Genomic DNA, 23,733 nt, shown 5'->3' with positions numbered 1-23,733 from the left:
AAGGTGCAGTTTAATAGTTGATGACTCAAGCATCCATAGTTTCTCCATTTTATAAGCATATATTGATAAAACAGAGTTAATTGTAGAAGATAGTGCAGAACATGGTATATTGCATCTCCATGTTCACATTGCAAATGTAACTACTAAACTCAGGGAGCTGGAATAGATCTGGTACTCACATACTCCTCCTTATTTTGGGAGTGTCGTCTCAGGGCTACAGCAGTGTGGAGATGCTGAAATGAAAAAGGCCATGTGTTACTATAGAACTGTATGTCAGCACCATTTATTAATTACCCAAACGGTAGGAGAGCTGGCAAGATAAATGTAATAAAGAGCAGTGTGAAAGTCGCATTTACGAGTTCATCCTCTACAAGTCAGTGGGACAGGATATAGCTGGAATCTTAGCTCTAAATCCCCCTTTTCCCTCCTCCAGCACTAGGGTCATGGCTACCCCCACACAATCAGTATATCGCTTTAAGATAAGCAGCCGGTAGCTTTTTTGGATGCCACATGACTGTTTTCATTGCTTGTTTAATTTGGGTTGATCCCCCTTATTAAGGATTTTATTGTCTGCTCTTTCAGGGATCATAATGAGTAAAGGAAGGAATTGCAATGATTAGTAAAGCATTTCTGTGCGTGGGCATACAGAAGCCTTAAAAAGCAGCATCACTGTGGAACTTCCACTTTATAATTAATTTCACCCTTAAATTCCTCCATGATTTATCCTCTGAAAGAGAGCATTTAATTATAGTCTTGTACCGGTATCCAGATACCAAGTAACGCTGACACAATTGGAGCAATTCATTGGAATTTCCTCTTTCACATTCAAATATATGGAAAACAAGTATCATGCCCACATCTTCATTTCATCTTATGTAATGTTCTTTGTCTCATGGCGTATGATTCCGCATCTGGCATCCCTGCTTGCGGCTTTCACCATCCTCTTCTCCACGTGGCCGCCGCCTCTGTGAAGAAGGCTGGTACACACCTTAAGAGCCAAATTTCCAAGAGGCTATTCACACTGCGCAGTGCCTCGCTGCACCGAGAGGCTCACGGTAAGACATCCCACAGATCCGAGATGGAGCGACACATCTGCGCAATGCCTCGAGGCAGCCCTGATTGGGCAAGGGAGCATCACGGGTGCACTTCAGCCGGTGGCCTCAATTTCAGCTGGGGTGAACTGGCACGCCCAAGTCACGTCAATGATGGATTTATGCCACTTGGCATCAGACCAGTGAGGAGCCCCCTGAAAGCTTTGAGATTTTCTTCTTTACAAAGTGTAACAAGTACAGGAGGAAGTACCTTAAGAACTTGTGCAGAAGACGTACTTGCTTTTATTACCTTGCAATGGCTTAATTTGGCCCTCTTGAAACAAAACCTCTATTTACAAAGTACCTAGGCTCCCCTCTAGTCCATGTTGTGCTTAATCCTCTTTTAAGTATCCCTCTCCTCCTTTCGGAGAGAGCAGCAGATTCACAGCAGTGATTATTTCAAGGGTACGGACTGAGCTTTGTCCATTAGTTTATCTGTCACTGATGACACAGAGGATTTTCTATGAACAGCATACCCTTTTCAACTTAGAGAGGAAAAAATACAGGTTAAATGGACATTTTTCTGTGCTTGAAAATCCTCTTCCACATGGCGATTTGCTGCAGAACAATAAACACGTGTTCACAGCAGTGAACTGCCGCTTTATGTATGTGTTTTCACAACACTGAACCCACACGTGCCAAGTGACCACACAACTTACTTTAGCTGCTTTCTGAAGGGCTTGCATCCAGCGTTATGCATTGCCGTCGTGGGGATGGATCTGCACTGGGTTTGTCTGTTGAGAGTAAGATCTATTTGCGAAATTAGCATTTTTTTGTTAGAAAGCATTTTTGAAACCTGAAGAAAGTCAGTCCTACTCTTGCACTGAAGCACTTGACACTGTTATACACACACACCAAGGAACAAAAAGTAGCATTTTCATAAATTCTTGGCAAAACTGGCCAGCAGTTCTGAAAACAGCACGAGTACATACATCAGCATGTGTGTAAGACAAATTTTTACATACAGCAAGCTTTCATTGCACATCATGCAAGACATACTGCCAAAAGATCGGACGACTAATTGGAGTGCGGCTCACTTGACAGCTTTTTCATTTGAACTACAGAAGATTAATACTTACGTACGTAAATCAGAAGTAGTAAAAACCACGAGGCTCAGACGGGAGCACAAATGCCCTAAGAAGGGAATATATTTAAGCAGGATACATAGATGAGGCAGTTTGGAGGAAACGGAGTAAGGATAAACCTTGCGCCAACCTTGCGAAAGGCCAGTTTCAGATCTGCTGTGTATGTGAGGGATGAATCAAGTCAGATGTTCTTAAACAACCAGGCTTCCCTATAAACTATCAGAGTTCAAAACGCTGCCCCCAAGGCTGAAAGCGGCTGATGCCTCTTCCTGTAAATGCAGGGTGAAGTCAAAGCTACTGGACAACACAGACGTTATGCTGTTTTTAAAAAAAACAATCCCCCAAACTCAACGATATCTTAGCCAACTTCCTGGGTTGGAATTCACCAGCAATTTAAAAAAGAAATAAAAAACCCCAAACAGCTAACTGCCATCCATCTCAATGTGTCTCAGAAGATGGAGACAAGAAGGCGGACACATCGGCCAGCTCGTGCTGGATTGCTCCCTACAGGGCAGTTTTTCAAGCTTCATTCTTCTGGCTTGTACGACATTTCCATTACTCTCCCCTGGGCAACTCCTGAATGGCTCAACACATCTCACTGGCACGAGGAGCTTCATAATGCTCAGCTGGTGTTTTCCCTTTCTTAATTACAGCTCAGTGCTCCATGCTACGTGATTTCTTAGCCTCCGAGGAGTTTGCAGCTTTTTTCATTTGTGGAGGCTTTTCATGGCTTCTGCCTTTACTTGCTGCTAAACAAACCTGTGCAAGCATTTTATTTGTACCCTTGTAAAGGGTGTTGTCAAACCAAGTCCCTCCCGTGTCGCTGCCCGTGTATCTGGTAACTGTTTCTCCTTGCTCCAAGAGATTTGTGAAGAATTCGAGAAGGACTACGGTGGTAGGAAAGTGCTTTTCCCCACGGCACGTAGCAGGTTGTAAGCAAGTTGAGAGAACACCAGCCCCTTACCCACCAGTCCTGTATGCTGTTCTCCCCATCAGCACCTCTTTCGAGTTCAGCAAGTCATCTCTTCAACAGTATTTTTCGTTCTCCAGGAAGGTGACAGTTAACCACTGAGAGACAGAACACGTGCAAATGCAAAGACTGCCCTCTCTGATGGTTCGCATGGGTGCAGCGTTTAGACACCTGAGCAGTGGCCAATATAACTGAAATCGTTACGCCAAAGTGTGTTCCTGGCGGCTGACCATGCAGCACATCTGCTCCATAGCTCTGCCCCCAGAGCAACACCCGTCTTGGGACAGTGAAATGACAGCCAGAACCACCCCTGTGGGGACTGGCGTGACTCAGCAGGCACTCACGGCTCCTGTCAGGCTTCACCATGGCACTCAGTCCCAGCTTTGAGCACTCCCCCGCTATCTTCCATCCCTCTCCCGTATCCTCCGTTTAGAGAGCTGGCGCTAGCACGGGGAAGAGAAGAGGAAGATGCTCTGTATACAAGTGCCACTGTCACAGTGAAGGAAAGACTTGCCTTGGGCTGGAGCAGGACCAGCCTCTAAGGCCTGTGCTAAAGCCTAAACCATAGGTGACACACACATGTGATGAGCAGAGCCCTCTGCCTCCCCCTGCTCCATTTGGGAACCTTGGCAATTGGCAGAGCAGTTACTCAGGCCTCAGCTGCAGTGGCTTCAGTCCCTTTGGCAAGCACATTTTGCCCCTTTCACTGTTGCAGGGAGAAAGGGGATAAGAGCAGGGCAAGAGCAGAGGAAGGGCTGACTTGCGGGCCATTTCCCAGCCTCAGAGATCCTGTGCTTGGCCTGCTGAATCGGAAGCAGCAGCACCAAGCTGTGACCCACCCTGTCCTCCAGGCCCTGCGCTGCCACAGGGACTTCAGCCATCCGCAGGCTCCATGTTTGGCCTGCAGCTCGGGGGAAGCTGTCACCTGCACTCCAGGCATGCGCATGGGGAGCTGGGGCACCCTCCGCACCAGGAATGTGTCATTAGGGATGATGGAGTAAACAGCAATTCACCTGAAACCAGCTTAGCGAGCACACGTTCCAGAAACCAAATCTAGAAAGAGGCACGGGTCCACGGTGTATTTGTTTGGCCTGGTAACAAGCGCTAGCCACGGCAGCAGATGCGCTTAGTGGAATTCCCCCATCCACTAGCATCATGGGACACTCCCACTACTGTTCTGATAATTACTGTTAATCATTACTATTACTGAAGTGACCAAAAAAAAAAAAGGCTGTGAGGATCAGGCCTTTATTGTGCTGGCTGTTGTCATGCAGAGGTGATGAGACAGCCTGCCCCAGGGAACCTATAAACACGGGCGCCCAATTCATCACTACACTTGTATTTCTAACTAGGACACTGTGGTCCGCAAGGAAGCTCCCCTGCTCAAGTGAAAATAAGCCAGGGCACTCCCTCCGGCTCGCATCGGCTGGCAGCCAGGCTGTTCATATCACACTCTGCCTGCTGCGATGCGGCTAGAAGGGAAAGAAGCTGATCAGGAATACTTTGGGGTCGCAACATCAACAAGATGTTCCCATTCTGTCTTTCCCTTGTCTGGGCCCAACCTATAAAGCTCCATATTCTTTGATCTCCAGTGAATCTAGCACCACCAACTCCCGAGAGCCAACCGTGAGTCACATGGCACGCCGAAACCTCTGGGGTTTGGTCTGGGAATGACCAAGACTATGTGAAATCATCTTCCAGTCACCTTCTCCTCCCATCACTCCAGGTATCCAAGCCTCCCCAGACACTGTTCCTAGGTCACAAACTGAGGACACGGATTAGCCAGCTTAACCACAGACCGGGTACCGAGGGAGCCCCAGGGAAAGACTGCAGGCCTCTGTGGGGCTCAGAGGGCAGAGACAGCTCCAGCACAGGCAGAAAGCTGCCTGCAACATGGATTTTTCCTTCCACGTATGCAGGCCTGGCTGCTCTCAGCCTGCTGCGTGCACAGGAGGTGGGACGAGGAGAGGAATCTGCAACTGGGTGTCCTGGGGGAGAGGTGCCGGCAGCTGGTCAGCTGACTGACACACCTCCACAGATAACACCTCTGCGTGGCATCTACACATCCACCCCCTCGTCCTCGTTCCTGCAGCTTGATGTTATTTAAGAGATGCAGGAGATTTCCTTTATGACACTTGGAGCACACGCGCGCAAATCAAATGGGGCAGGACAGAAGCCAGGGCTGGGTTTAATTAGACTGGTGTCAGTTATTAAATTAAGAACAGCACAAAGCTAGGGCTGGCAGCTCAATGCTCCTGCAGCCCGGGTCTTTGTCCTTCATACAAGAAAAAAAGGGCCAATAAGGTCAATTAGCCAAAGGAGCCAAACACAAGTTAGGTCTCTCAATCTAGTTAAACTCCTCAATAACAACAGTCCCTCCTCAGCACTTTCAAAGAAAACAGGCATCCCTGAAATCCGCTTTTTTGTAAGGGTCTGAACAGAAGCTGCAGGTGAGATGCTCAGGATGAGACACCATGGGCCACCGACTTGCAGCATGCCTAGAGCAGAGGTCACCCCCTCATACATAACAGCCTCACATTCCAGCTCCACACCCAGATTAATCCACCCTGCCCAAACCAAGCTCACAAGCAGCCTGATATCCGCCAAAATGAAGACCATGAAGTTAGCACAGGAGACGGCCTGTCTTAGGTGAAACACGCCAGACACGAGAGCCTGCGCAGAACACGGTGCCGCTTTTTCGTCTTCATCCTGGCTTCTCAACCCTTCCCCTTGTTTTGCTCTTGTAACATTCCCCTTTGTGAACCAGGAGAGAGATTTCCAGGAAGGGCTGCTGTACACAAAGCTAATTATCCATCTTTCCAAATCAGCCACTTTAAAGGGTGCATAAGTTAACTAAACTAAAAAAGAGGTCTCTGTGCAAGCTTCTTTCCCCTCTCCCCTAGCGCATTCTGATGCAACGCGCTGCGCGCTGTTGTGTGCTGTTGCGTGTGTTTGATGACATCGGGGCAACTTTGATTGCCATGTCACATATCATCGGAGTTGCCGACTGCATTGCAAATGTCGGAATTGTCTTTTATGTAGATGTAAATAACATCCGAGCCTTTGGGCAACGGCCTTTGATTGCTTACATAGTTTTCATAAACAGGATATTAGCAATTTGTAAATATCCTGCTGGAAATCCCTCAGCTGTGCTTGCAAGCTCACAATAGACCAGTTTGATGTATGCCTGTCTGCACTAAGTCTCCCAGTACTAAAACTTCACTGGTAACGTTGCACAACTGTTACTGACCATGACATTGCCTCTAATTGTACGTACCCGTGCTTCTACTTCATGGCTTCTAGAAATTGTTTGTGGAGTTGGTACATCTTTAGAGCATTTGCTGGGGAACTATACATCAAAGAAATAACACAATATTGTTGTCATCATCTGCCATAGGGTTATGCTGTGTAGTTCTCATTCAGGTAGAGTAAGGGAATTACGCCGCTCTAAAATCTTGTTGCTACATCTTACCTAGAGGTAGGGTTTTTTGTTCCCCTTCACATAAACTTTCATTCCAGATGAATGAAGATGGTGACACACACGTGTAGACACGGACACGCAGGGAGAAGCTCCAGCTCGGAAGCTAAGAGAAGAACAGAAAGAACCCTCGGTGCAGAAGGAGAGGCACCAAGTTGTGCCCCTCCTAACACACACGTGAATGACCCACTACTGGGAGCGCACCGATGCCAAGCAGTCTGCCAGCATGTCCTCAGCTCCAAAACAAGTGCCTTAAAGAACTGTAACTGCAGGCTACAACTGTGCTAGCGTAAGGTCAGATGCCATTAAAGCATTCAAGAAATAATAGCTGACCCAACCTTAAATACTATTTGGGCAGGTGAGGGAGTCCTTGTAAGAAAGTGCGTTGTCGCTGTCTCCAAACGTTGCAGCCAAAAGAGATCTTGTCTCAGCTACCTGGTGCCCTTGGAAGTTAAGTGCTATTTCTTACCAGAGCCCTGGGGTCTGCACATGATGGAGATGCTAACACTGTCTCCATGGACTTTAATGCTTCTCTGCATGAAGCGGGTTTCCCCCAGCTCCCACATGCCAGTCTCTGTCGTACCCTTGTCTAGAAAACATATGGGGCCTCCCATCCAAGATGGAGAAATCCTCGTTGGCTGCTAGCTGGGCCCACTCTAAAATCAAGCTTTTCTCTTCCCTTGCTCCTAGCTGCTGCATAGCTCACAGCCACATCTTCTCTGTCACCACCACATTTCCATCCTCTCCCATCTCCCACTTCCAACCCCCTCCAGCCATCACCCCCATTTGCTGCTTTGTCTCATCACAGTCCTGAAGAGCAGCTGGGCAGCAGAGCAGCAGATAAAACCAAGACTGCCCGGCACAAAATATACACTTGCACCTGGTGGTCTTGCAGTGATCTTTTCTTCCTAACAGTTCTCAGTATATACCAGAAAAAGGCACTGGATTTGCAGGTCTTGTTCACCCTGCACAAAACTCCAGACAGAGTGAGATAAGCTTTCCTACATACCATGACCTTCCCATCCCTCATTTCCTTCCCCCTGCACACATACTTCCTCCAGACTTTAATAAAAAAGACATGAGTCATACGCTGTGTCACAAGCGAGAAAAAACACATCTCATTTCAGTCTGATTGACAGAACAACCTCAGTGGGGCCAGTGTCAGGACCCCATTTTCTTCTTCTCTCCTCCTATGGCTGTCAATTTGGTAAGAGGAACGGGAGGGCAGGAGAGACCCCTGACACATCCTGATCCCCTGAGAGCAGCCTTTGCTCTGGCTGTGAGAGCATCCCTGGTGACCGGTGTGGGGGCACAGACCGCTCTGCTGTCATTCCTGCTGCCACCACAAGTGGGAAACGTTGGCCCTGTTTTTCACACCTCTAACCCGTCAGTAGCACCACCTGAACAGAGACAACGGCATCTGAAAAAGGTGTTTGCCGTACATGAAAGGATCGTAAATTTTTTCTTTCCCTTAAAACCATGAGGAAAAGGCAGTGGTGTGAAGTCCTGACTCTACTTGTTCTAAAGGAAATCACTGTGTATTGCACTATGAACTCAGTCGGGCTTCAGATTGCTTTTCAGATAAAGCAGGAGGAAACTGTAACTTACACCCACTACAAGTGTACCTACAGCTAAGGAACGAGATAACTAAATGCCCTTGGGGAGATATGAGAGGCATTTAAAGCATAAAAATTGCTTACCTTTCCCTTACCAGGTAGGCAGATAAACACAAATGTCTCTGCTCAATAGTGCCTGAAAGTCTGATGCAAGAAAAGTGAAGGAAATCAAGGCTGAGGCAACCATGGCCCAAGGATGCGCAGCCCCAGTGACAGAACATCCCCCGTCAGCTCAAAAATAAGCGGCTCCAGACAACTGCACGAGTTGGCAGAGACCATGGGCAAAGCGAGCGTGCGAGGGCAGAGGCTGGTGCTTCTGCGCTGGAAGCAGAGACCCGGGTGTTTCACAAGGCATTCCCAGCCTACTGGGTGCTGCGCTGGATTCAGACTTTCAGTCACGTGGCTGCCGGGATGCTAAGAGGGGGTGGGAGCAATTTGCTTTACTGCTCTTGCCAAAAGCCTCTATTAGTATATGTAATGAAAGCTCCAGAGAGGCAAAACATTCCTAAAACCACTTTATTAAAATTAGTAACACGCCAAACTCCCCCCGCTTGCTTATGAGCTGAAAGAGGCAAGCAGCAAAACCAAAGGAGAGACAGAGAAACCTTCACTTTCTCTGCAGCGTGACAGGCCAGGGGAGTCTCCGTGTAATTTCAGCTGGGTGCTGAAACGCTGCCTGCTTCCCCTGCAGCGTGTGCTGAGGGAGAGACCGGTTTCCGATCTACAGATGCAAAGTGTTATTTAAAGACTCAGTACTGGTTCACCATCCCCCAGCACCTATGAACTACCCTCACAGTCTGTAACGCTTTCACCCTCGTGGCATCCCTCTAGCTATTTTGGTATTTCTCTGGCGGCAGCACAGTCAGGCACGGTGTCTGCAACTCACCAAACGCATGTACGGAGGCTGAGGCTTGTAACTGTCTCTCTCGCTATCCAGACTCCCGCTCTCCTCACCGATCACTTCCTCTGTGGATGGTGAGCTGGAGTAGCACTGGCTGCCTCCCAGACTCCTTTTCCTGATGCCACAGCCCTGATTCACACTGTGGGAAAACGAAAATTTAAAGCTGACCAAGAAGAGAGATTTCAGAGTGGCAAAGCTGTCAGGTCATTATATTGCAATGTGACGACCACTTTGTCCCTTGGGCCTATTTACTCTGTGAGCTCGGACACGTCAGACCCCGTGCATGGTGGCCTCAGCAAAGCAACCCATGCTTTTTTCCCTTTGCTGCTTCCTCACCCTTAGGACAGGTCAAATATTAGCTAATGTCGTGTATCCATGTAGCTTGTTGCTTTACAAAAGAAACAGGAGATTTAGAAGGTCCACGGTTTGAGCCAGACCCATGTTTGAGCTCAAGCTTCTGAAATAACAGGCCTCCTGAAGCTTCTTTTGTACCACCCAATTCCTCATGACACACTGAAACCTCCCCTTGGATTCCTTTGGCAGTGGCTTGCATTAAATCATATGGAATTGTAATTTCGTATTATTTCTATTAAATATCATTTTTGCACTCCGTATAGAAGCCTAAATCTTGGTGGAATTTCATGTGTGGAAAGGACAGGACTAAAGATTTTGTGCAGGCCCTGACAGACATCCTTCAGCACCCAGATCCGCCATTGTGCCACAGCAGAGCACCCTCCTCCAAACGCTCGTATAGGGCTCAGGAGAGATCCATGGGCACATGGGATCCAACTCTCCCCCACATTGCTGCGTTTCGGGTTTGTTGGGTTTTTTTCCCCTAACTAAATACTTTGCAGGACAATGGGATGTTTTCTGCAGGGCTTTCTGCACACGTACTCATCTGCATGAACCTGAGTTCTACGTTAACAAAGATTATTTTTATGAGAAATAAAAGACAAACTTGCTGTTCAACATTGCCAAAACACCTGAAATCTAAGTCGGAGCCCAAGCTGTGCATCAGCACAAGGTATGGCAAGCACGTTGAAGTCAGAGATTTTCTGTCTCAACAGAGGGCACCGTTGTCCACATCTGACTATGTCAGCTAGACATGGATCACAGAAAGTATCACTTGGCACAACAGAAATTCTGCATGTGGCAGCACACCGCTAAAACGCTAAAGAAGAATGAATAGCAAAGCAATGCACATTCTTAAACAAATGTGGTCAAATGTTTTGAAGACAAAGGGAGTTTGGCTCCTATGTGTGTCACGCTTTCAATAGAAAGAGATGCAACTCTGTGTTTTGAAGGAAAGAAGCATCCTCCCTTCAATCTACTTGAACGACGGATAATGCACAGAGCCTCCAGAGTCCTGTGGGAGGCATGGGGAACTGACAGACAGCTGACATAAACATGGTACCAAAATACACAAAGTAATTCCCACTGCTGCCAGCTGTTAGTTCACAAGTCAGTGCTCAACACTGACAACGTTAATGCTGCTACAATTGCATCTGCAGGAGCAGGAGAGGCAGGGGGTAAGCAAATGGGAACTTGTCAGAATCTCATAGCACTCAAAATGCATAAACGCCTGAATACCCAAGGACTCGGTGCACGCAGCCTCTGCTAACAGATATTTTACTGCAGCCTGCCACAGGGCTTGGAGTTAGGCCAGAGCTAAATGGGAAAATCACAGATCCCTACTTTACGATTAATTCTCTGGAAAAGCCTTCAATGGAGGCACGCAATGGCTACATTTCACAAACACTTCATAGTTTAAAAAGTAATCAAACTAACTCTACTTAGAATCATCTTAATTGCCCCTTTAAAGGGCTGCCAGGCTGCAGTTTGAATATGGCACCTGAATGACAAGAGAGCACTGGACAAGTTTATCGTGGTACCCCACACAGGGGCATCTTCGCTCTGCCTAAAGGAGCTGAAGAGGTCAGATCTTCCAACCCAAACCATTCCATGGTTCTATAACATGATTTCTGTGCAGGCCCCAGTGTAAGGTCATACCCTTTGCCTGCGTCACTCCTCATTCTTCTTGGGAACAATCAGGAATAAACTCCTGGTGTTTCTTGGCTCCTGCACACATTCTTCATGCACAGGGGAGCACCTGGCCCATACAGAACATTTTTTTTGCTGCTGTAATCTTGATGGAAAAAGTAATTAGTGATGGAGGAAGGAATTTAAGAGATGGTTGAGAAGTGCCCGAGGGAGAACTTCCAAATCTATTTGCACACAAGATGTTATGAACGTGCCACTAAAAAAGTCAAGAGAAGTATTAACGAGGCAAGGGGAAAGGGCAAGAGCATTTCCTGTCTTTCAGCTTCTCGGGAGTCCTGTCTGCATTTCAGTGTGCTGGTTCACTCTAGCTTACCCGGACAGCCTGAACAGGCACTGCTCTGAGAGCGGCAGTCGACACCACAGTAGTCATCCATGGGCAGTTACAGCTGTAAAATTAATTTTTAGCTGGAAAATGAGAAAACAGCATGCTTTAACCTCTAGCTGTTGGAGGTACACGGGTGACTTTCTGCCTGCTTGGCAACCAGAGCAAAATCCGATGTGCGTTTGCTTAATGAGATCCTTTCCACCACCAGCCCATGAATGACTGGAAAGGGCTTTGCAGCACAACTACCAATGTCAGCTCTACTGCTGCCAAACTTGGGATCTACACATACCTAAGTCCTCTTGATCTGGACAGGGCAGACCAATGTCCCGTTCTGAAGTCCAGCGACAGCATCTACCTTCCCACCCTTGCCAGGAGCTCCTCTCCCTCCCTTGCCCACGCCTATGATGATAAATCCCAACACGCCAAGCTTCAGTGCCTGTGTTGCTAGAGACAGAGGGAAGACTGAGCTGCCAAAGCCCACCAAATGTTGTGCCAGAGCTGCAAAGACTTGTACCCAAGAAGCCAACACTTTACATGCTAAGATTTTCCAAAAATCCCAAACACAGATAAGGTCGCTTGGGGGCCCTCCTTCTGCTTCTCTTCCTGCAGAACATCCCCTCCAATAAACACACATGGACACGTGATGCTGCCGCCTTGAAAAGAGGGGAAAAGGCACAAAACCATCAGCCAAATACTCCATGTTCTGGCTACTTGGTACGGCCTGCCACTCAAGGTCCCCCCTCGCTGTCCCGGCCTGCCACTGACTCACCTCAGCCTGCTTCACCCACCCCATGGGTGGCTGCTGCGCTGCCTGGCTCACAAAGCAGGGATGCACCGAAGCGCCCAGGTCCTCCCTGTTACGTAAAGCCATCACAGCCACCTGTGGGGCCCATTTGTTGCCCCGCAACCTTTCAGCTCTGAATTAGTATCTATTAAGACAGCTTCCTGGAACAGTGCTCATATTCAAATCTGCTGCCAGGCGCCGTCAAACGGCTGGCAGAAGTCAATAAAATGCAGTTCATCATGGGATTTGCCATAACAATGGGACACAAACAGACTTAGTCTTACGTATAGAAATTATGTCAAACAAATTAGCTTTGCCCGAGTTAGTCAGACGCTCTTGCAAAGCACGGCCCTGTCCTCTCATGGCTCAACCCTGGTTATGCTGTTTGTCAGATGTAGCTATGGAGGGGCATCTTTGCACACCGGGCTCAAACGTGGAAGACAGAGGAAGGGTTCTGGCATGCCCCAACCCCCTCCCTGCAAAAAAAAAACCCCCAAACAACCATCCCAAAAAAGCCAAGAGCACAACCTATTTCACAGAGTGACAGTGACAAAGCTCTAACACTCCTGTCCCCAGATCATAACGTGGCTCCTTGCCTTGGGAAGCTGAAAGTGATGGCAGATAATCTGCAAACAGTAACAGCTACTCCAAAGACTGGGCTTCCAGGAGCATCCCAGGTCTGAAGCAGCAGGTACCGGCACTGAACTCTGGGCTCGCGTATGTACCCTGCCTAGGAAGCTTTCCCACGTCGGCCACCTCGGGCTGGCTCTCTGTCAACCTGTCCCCAATCAGCCACCTGCAATGCCACCACGCTGCATTTGGTCAGCCACAACCAGGAAACACAGCTTGACATTGGAATATCAAGTGAAGTGAACTGTATTTTTGCTTATTCAAGGTCAAAATACTGTTAAAAAGAAATGGCACTAGGGAATCTTTATGAGTAAAGTTGTTTGCCAACATTCATCGGATGAATTCTACATGAAGCTTTCATTAAAAATCAGTGTTTGAGTGACTCAGTGTCAGACATGGAATCCAAACCTTGCATTTGGACACCTCTGGCCTTTTTATGAGTTGGAAAACTGAGCCCAGAGCTACAGCTCCGTTTCACAGGTGGCCTTATTTACACAACAGAGCAAAAACCAAACCATCAGATGGAAAACTCCCCCACAACGACTGTGCAAGATATGCCTTGACCCTCAAGTGCAGCTCATCTTGAACTGCCCCAGTGAATGAGCATTTTAACTCATTTGTCTGTGAAATTTTGCCTCACAGACTGTTTTTATGTTTTTATTTAAAAAAATAAAATTAAAATGTTAATTTGACTCAAACAATCTAACAATTAGTTTGGTATACAACAGCCTCTGTGTTATCATGTGAACTCTTGATCTACATGGACTCAATAGCAGAACGCAGACCATAACACATCTTTAAATATCAGCTATACTGAAAACTCCAGGGCAGAAGTCTTCTGAATGTTATGCTTATTTTTGTATGTCACTTACTGCTTACGTTTTGACTTCCTTTTCTATGTGAGCATTTATCAATTTGAAGCCCTAGCAAGATGAAAAAGATTTAGACGGCGGTGCCACCTATTTCCATCCTTCCACTAATGAGTTGTCCACCCAATCCAGCAAACTTGACTCTCTTTCGAGGCCTTAGGCTGCTGCTGTTTCCCTTAAATAGGGAGAAGGAGAAAAGCAGTCAACCTAGATGCTGAATGGGCAGGCTGACGGCCCAGAGTCTATGCCACCGTCTGGCTTCATGCAATTTAGATAAAGCAACTTGCCCTTTTCCATATCTTTATTTTCCTCTTCTGCACATATCAGCGGTGTTGGCTGTGCTGCGACACTTCCTTCAGCTTGCCAAGAGCTGCTTCGTACAGAACCTGCTCCTGCTCCCATTCAATTCAGCGAGAGTAGGAGCAGCCCGAAGTCTAGTCATAGTACAAAATTTTATTGCTGCTATGATAATTACTGACTACTTACACTCAGCTTTTAATGAGTACCTGCACTTTTTTTTTGTTTGTTTGCTAACTGGGTCGTAAAGACGGAGTCCCAAATAATTTCCTGGATTTACAGTACAATAGGGACCTCTACAGGCATCTCCCTCTTCCGAGCAAGGCTAACCACATGCAGATGAAGCAGCCACGCATCACTGCGGATGCCACCAGAGCTCTGCAGTGCAGAGACCACACAGCGCCGAGCTGCGCAGGCAGCATTTCCAGTCTCTCAGTCAGGAGGTCATGTTGCTCACTGGGACCTTTGGGCAACCAAAGTGACATGTTGCAAGGCAAGCAATAACAAGGGCATTTTTCCCCACTCCTCGTTTTTCATGTCTCTTTTTCTAGAGGCTGGATCCAGCTACCCCGCTGCCATGAAACCGTTCGGTACCACATCAGGAGCTACTGAAACAAGCAGGGCTACTGAAGACCCCACCTATGGCAGGCTGGAGGTGACTGAACACAGCCTTCAGATTATTTATCTGCATCATGCAAATTGTCTTGTTTCAAACACATTTTGTCACGATACTTCTCTGAACAGCTCCAGAAGTTAAAAAACAACAAAAAAAATTGCACTCCTATCATACAAGATAGAGTTTAAACTAATATTCAACTAGAAACTCTTGCTGTTACCATCAAACTTAAATTTTAGCAAGACTGAGCTCTCTTCCCCCTCTCTCAATACTGCTAATGTGTTATCAATCTACTGGAGAACCATGGCTTAAAAGAACTCAAATACGCAGAAGAATGATCTATCAGCTACAGCACTGTGTGCAACTTTGAAAAGTCTGATGCCTGTCCTTCATGTGACTTTAATCCCTCCGTCTCAGTTCTGCACAGCACTGCCTTCCTTCACAGGGATGCTCTAAAGACAAATCCACTCAGGACTGCGAGCTTCAGGGGTCATGGGAGCTATTCTCAACTTCGTTATTAAACCAATTATTTTACCTAGTTAGCCTTCTCTTTGTAGGATGCTTTTCCAACTCCAGTGTAGTTCATGGTCCAGAAATGAAAGCATATAATGGGTATAAAGAATGACAAAGCTATAAAACTTTCTTCAGAGCCATGTGATTTTGGGGAGTTTGATTTACTTTGTTTTGTGGGTTTTGGGTTTTTTTTTGTTTTGCATGAAGTCCAGAGCCACTAGTAAGTAACTAGTTTCACAGCTAGTTCTTAGGACAAAACCCAGTATAGACATTTGGATCATATATTAGTTACCCTTGTGCTAGCCACATGATCACAAATCAGTTTTTTTTTTACTTGTAATACGCACTAGAAGAAGCTGAGTTGCCGTAAGTGGGAAGGACCACAAACTCTGTTGTGTTTTTAAGTAAAACATACTCTTGGCTACTGAGAACAAGAAAAAACCTTCCCTGAGGGAAAACTGTCTCCTACCTGCCTGCCTGCCACCAGACCTCTAGGACCTTCTGCAGACCCTGCCAGAGGCTCCTGAAGTCGCCGGCTGTCCACCTATTGGACTAGAGGGGCCAGAGGCCCGGCTGCTCCCGCGCCGTTGCAGCTCAGATTGCTGAGTCGGCTGTGTGCGATCACGGGCACCACTGCTGCTCAACAGTGCACCCTACCAGGCAGGCAGAACAGGGACATTGCGTACTCCAAACGTGAGCCATCAAGCAGTGTTTTGAAAGGACAGTCATCTTTTCCACAGGCTGCATCTCGCCCTTTTAAACAGACCTTGCTGGGATCAGGCAAACTGGAGGCCACCCACACACTTCAACAGAAAATGGGTGTCCAATTCAGGGAGGCACTCAAGTCACAGCCAAGCATCAACAAAGTACACCTGCACGGTGGCTGCAGACACCAGGGAAGCAGATAGAGGGCTGGGTGGCTTAAGGACAACTAGGCGTGATAAACGTGCTGCAGGAAAAGCCAGTGTGGTTCCACCAACCAGGATCACACACAGGGCAAGTGCTCTGTCCTTCAGAAAGGCAGGTCCCAGTCTTTGACGTCTCTCTCAGCCCTGCTAAGCTGGTGCCCCAACAAAGCTGATGCCGGACCGCATAAAAGCCACACAAACACAGGGTCTCCTCTTGAAAGGACAGGTTTTGGCACGTGCAGCTAATAGGAAGCAGAAGCTTATGACTGTTAATTATGCCATTACAGAAAGAGTCTGAGCCTGATAAACGAGCCAGGAAAGATGATCCTGATCCTCTGCCAGGCCAGTTCTGCAGGAAATTCGGCACCGTAAGCAGCAACACACCACACCAGCCCAGTAGCACCTGTCAAGGTGCCTTGATAAGTCAAGGCAGGGCTCAGCACAGCTGAGTCCATGAAGCAATCTGAGGGAACTCAGACTTCCTCAGCTAGGTCACTGCATCAAACAGCAGAGTGATTCATTCACACAGCGATGCCTCAAACACCTCTCCTACCTGATGAAATCCCTTCTAGCTGCAACGACAACACTCTTTTCCCACACGGCTACAGCCTGTAAACACCGCAGACTGATGGAGAAAGCTGTCACCTGTGTTGGTGCCACCAGCCTTGGACATCTAAGAAGCTAGTTGCTTGCTCCGTGGTTGTGCTTCAGCAGGAAGGGTGTACAGCACCCAGGTGATGAGGAACTCATTGCTGGAAGCCTCAATACTAGCTGGAAAAAGAACACTGCAAAAACCTCCTTTTCCTTCCTTCTTCTCATCTTTTTCCCTCCTTTTTGTTCTCATGCTGCCCTTACACAAAGTCTTATTTTGCATGGTACAGGCTCATCTGGTGTTTCACTCTCAAACTTTTCTTCCACTAGCAGAAAAATCTCAGGAAGCTTTCACTGGCAGCCCTTCAAAAAAAAAAAAAAATTCACTACTTAGTCTCCTGCTAAATTGTGGCCTTGAAATAAAGCTTTCTTTCCAGTTATGTTTAACCAAATATTAAAACAAGGAAGTCAGTGTGTGTTTCTATAGGTACAGATTGTCTCACTGCAATGAGTAAATACTTTGGAAGAAGCACTTGCCTATCTTTCAAGGCATGCACTTGGCCACTGGTATGTAAAAGGCATCCAAAAAAGTCAGTAAAAGGACATGCAAATGGTTAAAACTAAACGAAATCCATCTATCCCCCCTAGCTTTCTTTGAAAAAGCACAAGTCCAGTTGTTCAAACTCCTGCCCTTAGAACTCCTCTAACAGCTGCACATACACACTGAGCAAGTTGTGTCGCGGTGCATGTGTGCTCCAAGATGTGGTCTATGTGATGCAGGAAGGTTAGTTCTCTAGAACTGAATTCCACAGTCGCAGTGTGCGTGCAGGAAGAGACAACTCATTGCAGAGAAGGAGATTTGCTCACGTGACAAAAGCTTTTCAGGCTTTTCATCCTTTGGCCTGTGGAGCTGTCAAATTTTATTCGAGGCCAATGACAAAGATTTCTCACTTGTGTTCTCCCGATGACCAGTATGTTTCTAACAGGTATTTCCATTCAGTGTGTCCTGTGTGCGCGAGGGAGAACAGTGTGTTTTGTGTGTCTGTGTGTGGATGTGCAGACTGAAACTCACAGCTAATTGCACTCTCAATGCATATACATGACACAGAAAACGTTAGGGCAACTATTGAAAATTGACTTGGAAATTGTGAAGAGCAGAAGCTGTCTCTCTGTGGATACTAAGTAAAAGTCAGAAAAATGGTAAAGAGCAAACAATACAGAGATCTGCAGATTCAACTTGAGATGAAGAACAAAAAAAAAAAAAAAAAAGCTGACAGTTGGAAAATCTGCCCAGTGCGTCTTACAAAAGGCTTATGTGTAGAAGAAAGGATCAGTGTCTGCCTCCATCCAGCTTCTCATCACCAGTCCTTTCCGTGTATGCATGGGTTGCTTGCTCCCATCTGCTGCACCGGGACTCCAACCGAAGTGTGAGAGATTTTGTTTTATTTATTAGTATCAAATGGAGAGCCAAGGCGACTCAGCTACTGACCAGGATGCCCCTGTATGAGAAGCCCACTGAGCTTCAGACCACTCAAGTGCCAAATGCACATTTACCCTTCCAAAACTCAGTCTTTCATACACATTTCAGCATTATTATCACAGTCTCACAAACACACAGGGTCTTCTCAACAGATGATGTGCTGTCCAAAGTCCTGTTGTAAAAATCAACTCACATAGAGAAATAAAGCTCTCCCAGCAGCGCACCTAGATTTAGGAGCCTCTATCATTCCATAAAACTGTGACGTACCTAACTGCCTTTTTCTCTTAGATGAGTGAACATAGCAGATGCATCTACAATGTGCAACAGCTGAAATGAAAACCTCTTGAGCCATCTCCAGTCTCATCAGCACTGGCAAACACTCCAACCGCCAGTGACAATTCACAGCTAGTGTCACCATCTTCAGAACCAATTTTCTTCCGTTTTCCTTGAACAAAATCTTCTTAGCTTTGTTATTCTCTGTAGATAAGATTAATTAAAAGAAGCATCTGATACGTAATCTGTTTGTCAAGGGTGAAACAAAATCCCTGTGGTCATTTCTTTCTTATCTGAGTGGTCACATAGTGCACATAATGTGAGAACAGAACAAAGGAAATCTGTTTCATGGGCAAAGCTGCACTCAAGCTTCATTAACAAAATCCCTGCTTCTCTAGCAACTGAAGTCTTGTGCTGAAATCACGCTACAACATGGTTATGTTCTGCCTGAAGCTCAGCCAGTCTCGTGAGCTGCTATGTGATGTTAGGGAAGAGCAGAGTTCTTTGTCACAAGCACACTCAATAATCCATTTTGAGAAAGGCGTCAGATTCCTTTGCTTATGGAAACAGTAAGAACTTGCCATGTCCAGAGGTGTCATGATCTAATTTTCCAGGAATTACTTACTCTCTATTCCTAAGTTTAAGTACACTTAAGTCAGAAACATCCATTTTTCTCAGTTCAAAGCATTTTACGGTTTTGTCCTTTACGGCAACAGAAGCCGATAGTTTGCTCAGCACACTGATGGTAACTGCTGTGCTGCAAGAGGGCTGCTTATCCACACAGTTAGGCAGCAGACGCTGAAATCAGAACCCAAACAGTTTCTTGTCAGTACATGAAGTTCAGAATACAAGTCCATTATGGGACAGTTGTGGTTTTTCTCCAGAGGAGAAAAAAGAAGAAACAAAAAGAAAACAGAAAAGATGAGGTGAGAACACTGTACTAAGGCTTGAAATGACTGAAAACAGCTAAAACCAACAGTCCTCCCTTCAACAAATATCAACCACAGGAGAGAGCTGAGAGGGCTGCAGGTATCCTCAGCTGTTCCGACCCGCTCATTTAGGAGCCTTACTAAGAAGAGTCAGTCTTTCTTCAAAACTGGCTGGAGCCCATCACTTCTGCAGGAGTTGCTTGTACGTACTCGCTCCGTCATTCCCTTTATTTCATCTCATCAGCGAGGCTGGGGTACCTGCCAGATGGCGCGGGGTGGCCTTCCCAGCAGAACTTCCTCTGATTTGCGGGCAAAAGGGTAAGTGTCCCAACACCAGATCTTCACAACGCTGTCTCGCCCATGCAGACTTTGTAGGGTGAGTTCAATTTCCTGCATCTAAAAGGGACAACATCAGGTGATTTTCATCAGACAAGCCTAAAACCACAGCAGTCTGACCAGAACTTGAATCTAATTGCCCAGCTCATTTAGACACCCTCAGTGGAGCCCATGTTTCAGACAACTGCACCATTTGACCCAACTAGCAGATTGATAAGTAGAGCTACAGAGCATTAGCTCCTTTAAAACCACACCACAGATCAGTAACAGGCAAAAACACACTTGCAGTGCCCTCACAACTCTGCACACTGTTTCTCCCTGCCCACTGTAATTCAGATGAACGTCATTAGGTTTCTCCCGTACCTCTTTCTTACGTAGCAGTAGATGATAGCAAGTATCCCACTTGTCAGTATTCCTATACCAATTCCCACAGCAATGTAGCGTTCATAAGAATTATGTGCGTATGAATTTAGAGTTAAATGTTCACACCTCTCTCCATTATAACCTGCAAGGCACCTACAAAATAAATATACCATGCAAAAATTATTCACAACTACTTATGCTTTGTATTTCAGAGACACATGTTAGTCTTCATCAGTTTTAAACAATTTACAAGTCTAAACGAGAATGAGCTCCATCCGGTGCTCAGAGCCTCTTTGCTCCACCAAGACGACCAGTTGCCCCAGTCTATCTAGTTTAAAGCTAACTCCAGTACTGCAGTCGCAGCAGCAAATGCAGTCTAAACATACTCTCATCGCAGAGGGCGTGGATGAAGAGCACGGTGTTCTGCTGATCCTCAGCTGCTATAACGTCTTCAAAGGCCAAAGAGCCCAGTATGCATCCTAGAAAAATTTAAGACGACCCTAGTCATGATTGGTGTGTAAGCACTTGCAGAATGAGGGCGCTGTAGCTGGCATCTTGGAAGATCCTGCTCCCTTCATTGTTGCCACTGTGAAAATCTACTTCTTTCTCTACTACTTACTCTAGCACCAGTTGTGATTTGAGGTGCCAGCACGGCACAGAAGTACAGAGCTGTGAATTCTCCCTCTCCCTTCCTTAGGGCAGCACTATTGCCTCGTTAACAGTTCTGAGCCACCACACCACTCAGGTCTGTGCCAAACTTCAAGCTTACAAATACTGGCACTTGAAAGCTGCACTTTGCTGAAAGTTAGTCACATTGCATTAGTAACATGTAGCTGACAAAGAAAGAATCTGCTGTCGTTATTTTTTAAGAAGGATATTTATAAGCAGTATTCTTTACTTGCATATGGGTCTCCTCAGCTCGCTGTGGAAAGCGCAGAGCCCGTTGATACAATAGCTGTGGTGTTCTTCAAGACAGGTCTGCATAAGCTTCAAGAGCTTCGGCTGCTCTGTGTAGTCTACTGTCAAAGGGAAAAACACATGTTACATTTAGGAAAAAAACCATTTGAATGTATTTTTGCAATTCAAGATGAAGAGACATGGCCTGGAGGACACAACACAAATTCACTGTGACACGTCTCGTGAGCCACTTCAAACACTGCTAAGCAGAACAAGCTTCTACGACATTCCAGCATAGCATTGCTGTAGAAAAAGAACTGTAAATTAATTACTTGCTCTTAGGAATTGTGTATAAATGTCATTATGGAACATTTACCTTGTATAACATCAGTACTATCCAACCTGCAATCCTTCAGAAAAACCATCCCAGGGATATTAGGGGTTTAGGACACAATGAGAGCATTGTGTTATTCTCAGTATGCTTCCTCATCTGAATTCAATTTTTTTGTTTGTTTGTTTGTTTATTTTCCTCATTACAAGACAAACTATTGCACTTCTAAAACTCCTGCCTGCCAGCTCTGCAGCTATGAGTGTGTGAAGAATGGTGGGATTGCTCCCTACATTCTCCAATTATGCTTGTAAGCACTCAAGACCGCCCGGATGGTGTTCCTGTGCAAAAGCATGGTCCTAGACTATTAAGTTTCTGAACTTCCACAAAATTATATGCATCCAGGTCAGTAAGTATGCTGCTTTGAAAGCACAGAAAGTGACTACCTTATTCCCAACCATGGTGGCTGAAATGGAATTAAAGGAGAAGTCGAAACTGTTCTTGGGGATCTTCCACCAGTGTTGCATACAGATAGAAGAGCATCTGAGCCCAGGAGCGAGGCACCCTGGTGCACAGAAGGAGTGCAGAGGCTGGCATCCATCTGTAACATGGGAGCAGGGGTGCAGCAAGGGAAGAGAAAGCTCACAAGCTTCACCATCAAAGCTAGTCTCTGTTTGAACCGGTGTCTCTACCCAGTTACAGGAATCACTGCCGGGGTGGGGTGTCAAAGCAATGTGTTATTAGTTCAGGGAACTGTTTTAGTGATGGCTGAAGGTCATTTCCTAAGCAAGTATATGTCCAAACCAGCTTTCAGTTACAACCAGAAGAAAAATAACATCGTGGAGGAAGGTGACAAGGGCTGCTCAGAGTGACTCAAGAACGGTACAGCAAGCAGAAACCTTCCTTTCTGACTAAGTGCTGAATCAAGGCCTGGAGATATTATGCTGATGGAACGATTGTCATAGATGTAAGCCTGTAGCCGTCCTGTAGGCAACTCGAGATCACACAATACATTTTTCAGGAGTAACACCACCAACCCCCTAAATTTCCAAATAAATTCCAGTTTAAGTTGTTTAACATCAGGAATTTCCCCTGTGTGCTCAACTAAGTGATTTTTCTTTTTGTCCTTTATGTAGCTTCACCACAGAGACGACAAGCGATGGTAAACAGCTGCTCTACTGTAACCTGCACGTTAGAGCAACTCACAACTTCAGCTGCAGACACCAAGGAGGTATGATGCTATCACTGATTCAGAACAAACAACACTGCTTTGAAAACAGTGCCCTCTAAAACCTGACCGAGCAACCAGACTTCCAGCTTGTCAAGAGACTTAGGTAGAACAAGCAACAATTTGAGTCTGCTCTAAAAATAACATGTTGGTTTACTACACTTTCTTGGGAAAAGCTACAGAGGTGGGAAAAAAACATGTCTTGCTTTGAAATGAACTTCTTGGGGCTGAGAAAAGTGCATCTTTTCCATACTTGTGAGCAAAACTCACAAGTTTCTCTTCACGCTGTGGAGATGGCAGACCCAAAGCTAGAAACTATAACCCAACTCCACAGCTCTGGCCTAGCAATGAAGTGACAATACACACAGACCAAAGGATATGCCAAGACCGAGACTCTATCTCTGTTGCACACTATGATGCAGCAGGGGAGTACCTGACACAGCGGCTCACAGCCCAGATTTGTGTGCATCACCACCTAGCAGCAAGCTCTACACTACCACAGCTAGGTTGTCCCCGCACACTGGCACCAGAACGGTGTCTCTGCTACAGACAGCCCTGTGCAGAGCAGACACACCCGCAGCCTTGAACCACACACTCTGCAAGGGAAGAAGTTGGCGCTGGCCGTATGCAAGCTCTAATGTCAAGCCCTGGCTCTCTTCTGTCTGGCTCTGGGAACGCTGCCAGCAAGCTCTGGGGACAGGCTTGTTGATCAGGAGCATAGTCAGCACAGGACCAGGCCTCGGAGGGACAGGTTTAAGGAAGAGAAGAAGAATTTAAGACAGGACAGATTTCAGGACGAGATGGATTTTATGACAAGAGATGGATGATACTATTTTCTGCACAGGAGGACTGTATGATGCTCACTGCTGGGGAAAGCACAATGGAAGACAAAGCACATATGGCAGGGGAAAAAAAAAACCCACTGAGGAAGGTACAAACCTACACGTCAGAGGCATGAAATCCCCAGCCACCTCTGCTGGAACTTCCACCAGAAGGATTCACACAGGCAGAACATCCCTGCCCACGCACCCCACCACTGCCGAGAGGTGGCAGCCTTCCATCTACCGATGTCTGGAAAGAGCTTTGCTTCGTGCAAGTAGGCAAAACCTCTTGCCCTGACTGCCCTCAAAATTAGTACTGTCATGAGAAACAAAGGTCAGGCTA

The 23,733-nt window shown here is 46.5% G+C and overlaps 1 protein-coding gene and 1 long non-coding RNA gene across 8 annotated transcripts in view; both read right to left on the bottom strand.

Annotated features, from left to right (window-relative positions):
• Window positions 1–178: 178 nt before the first annotated feature.
• Window positions 179–18,421, bottom strand: LOC147600781 (uncharacterized). Of its 3 annotated transcripts, none has more exons than XR_015258361.1 (5): window positions 16,790–18,421; window positions 9,127–9,280; window positions 6,619–6,730; window positions 1,751–1,841; window positions 179–233 (listed from the first exon to the last, which is right to left on the bottom strand). It is a non-coding gene; the product is annotated as an uncharacterized LOC147600781 (long non-coding RNA). The 3 variants fall into 3 exon arrangements; XR_015258363.1 differs by lacking the exon at window positions 16,790–18,421 and adding an exon at window positions 6,424–6,495 and having other exon boundaries at window positions 9,127–9,387; XR_015258362.1 differs by lacking the exon at window positions 16,790–18,421 and adding an exon at window positions 6,424–6,495 and having other exon boundaries at window positions 185–1,841; window positions 9,127–9,387.
• Window positions 18,422–18,584: 163 nt separating this feature from the next.
• LOC104486158 (methylenetetrahydrofolate dehydrogenase (NADP+ dependent) 2 like) overlaps window positions 18,585–23,733 on the bottom strand; it is a 40,716-nt gene continuing 35,567 nt past the window's right edge. For 3 of the 5 annotated variants that reach the window (XM_086746101.1, XM_086746096.1, XM_086746098.1), the window contains 3 exons: window positions 21,015–21,135; window positions 20,117–20,269; window positions 18,585–19,813 (listed from right to left, as the gene is read on the bottom strand). In XM_086746101.1, coding sequence (XP_086602227.1) covers window positions 19,759–19,813; window positions 20,117–20,269; window positions 21,015–21,135 — 329 coding nt within the window. In that variant the 3' untranslated portion in view covers window positions 18,585–19,758. The remainder of the gene's footprint in view (window positions 19,814–20,116; window positions 20,270–21,014; window positions 21,136–23,733) is intronic. The other 2 variants (XM_086746097.1, XM_086746099.1) reach the window with 2 other exon arrangements.

Source organism: Chlamydotis macqueenii, chromosome 4 (genome assembly GCF_036417535.1).
Source record: "Chlamydotis macqueenii isolate bChlMac1 chromosome 4, bChlMac1.mat, whole genome shotgun sequence".
NCBI classification, from domain to species: domain Eukaryota; kingdom Metazoa; phylum Chordata; class Aves; order Otidiformes; family Otididae; genus Chlamydotis; species Chlamydotis macqueenii.
Note: the sequence above shows the minus strand (reverse complement) of the source record. Positions and strands in the feature narration are given on the sequence as shown.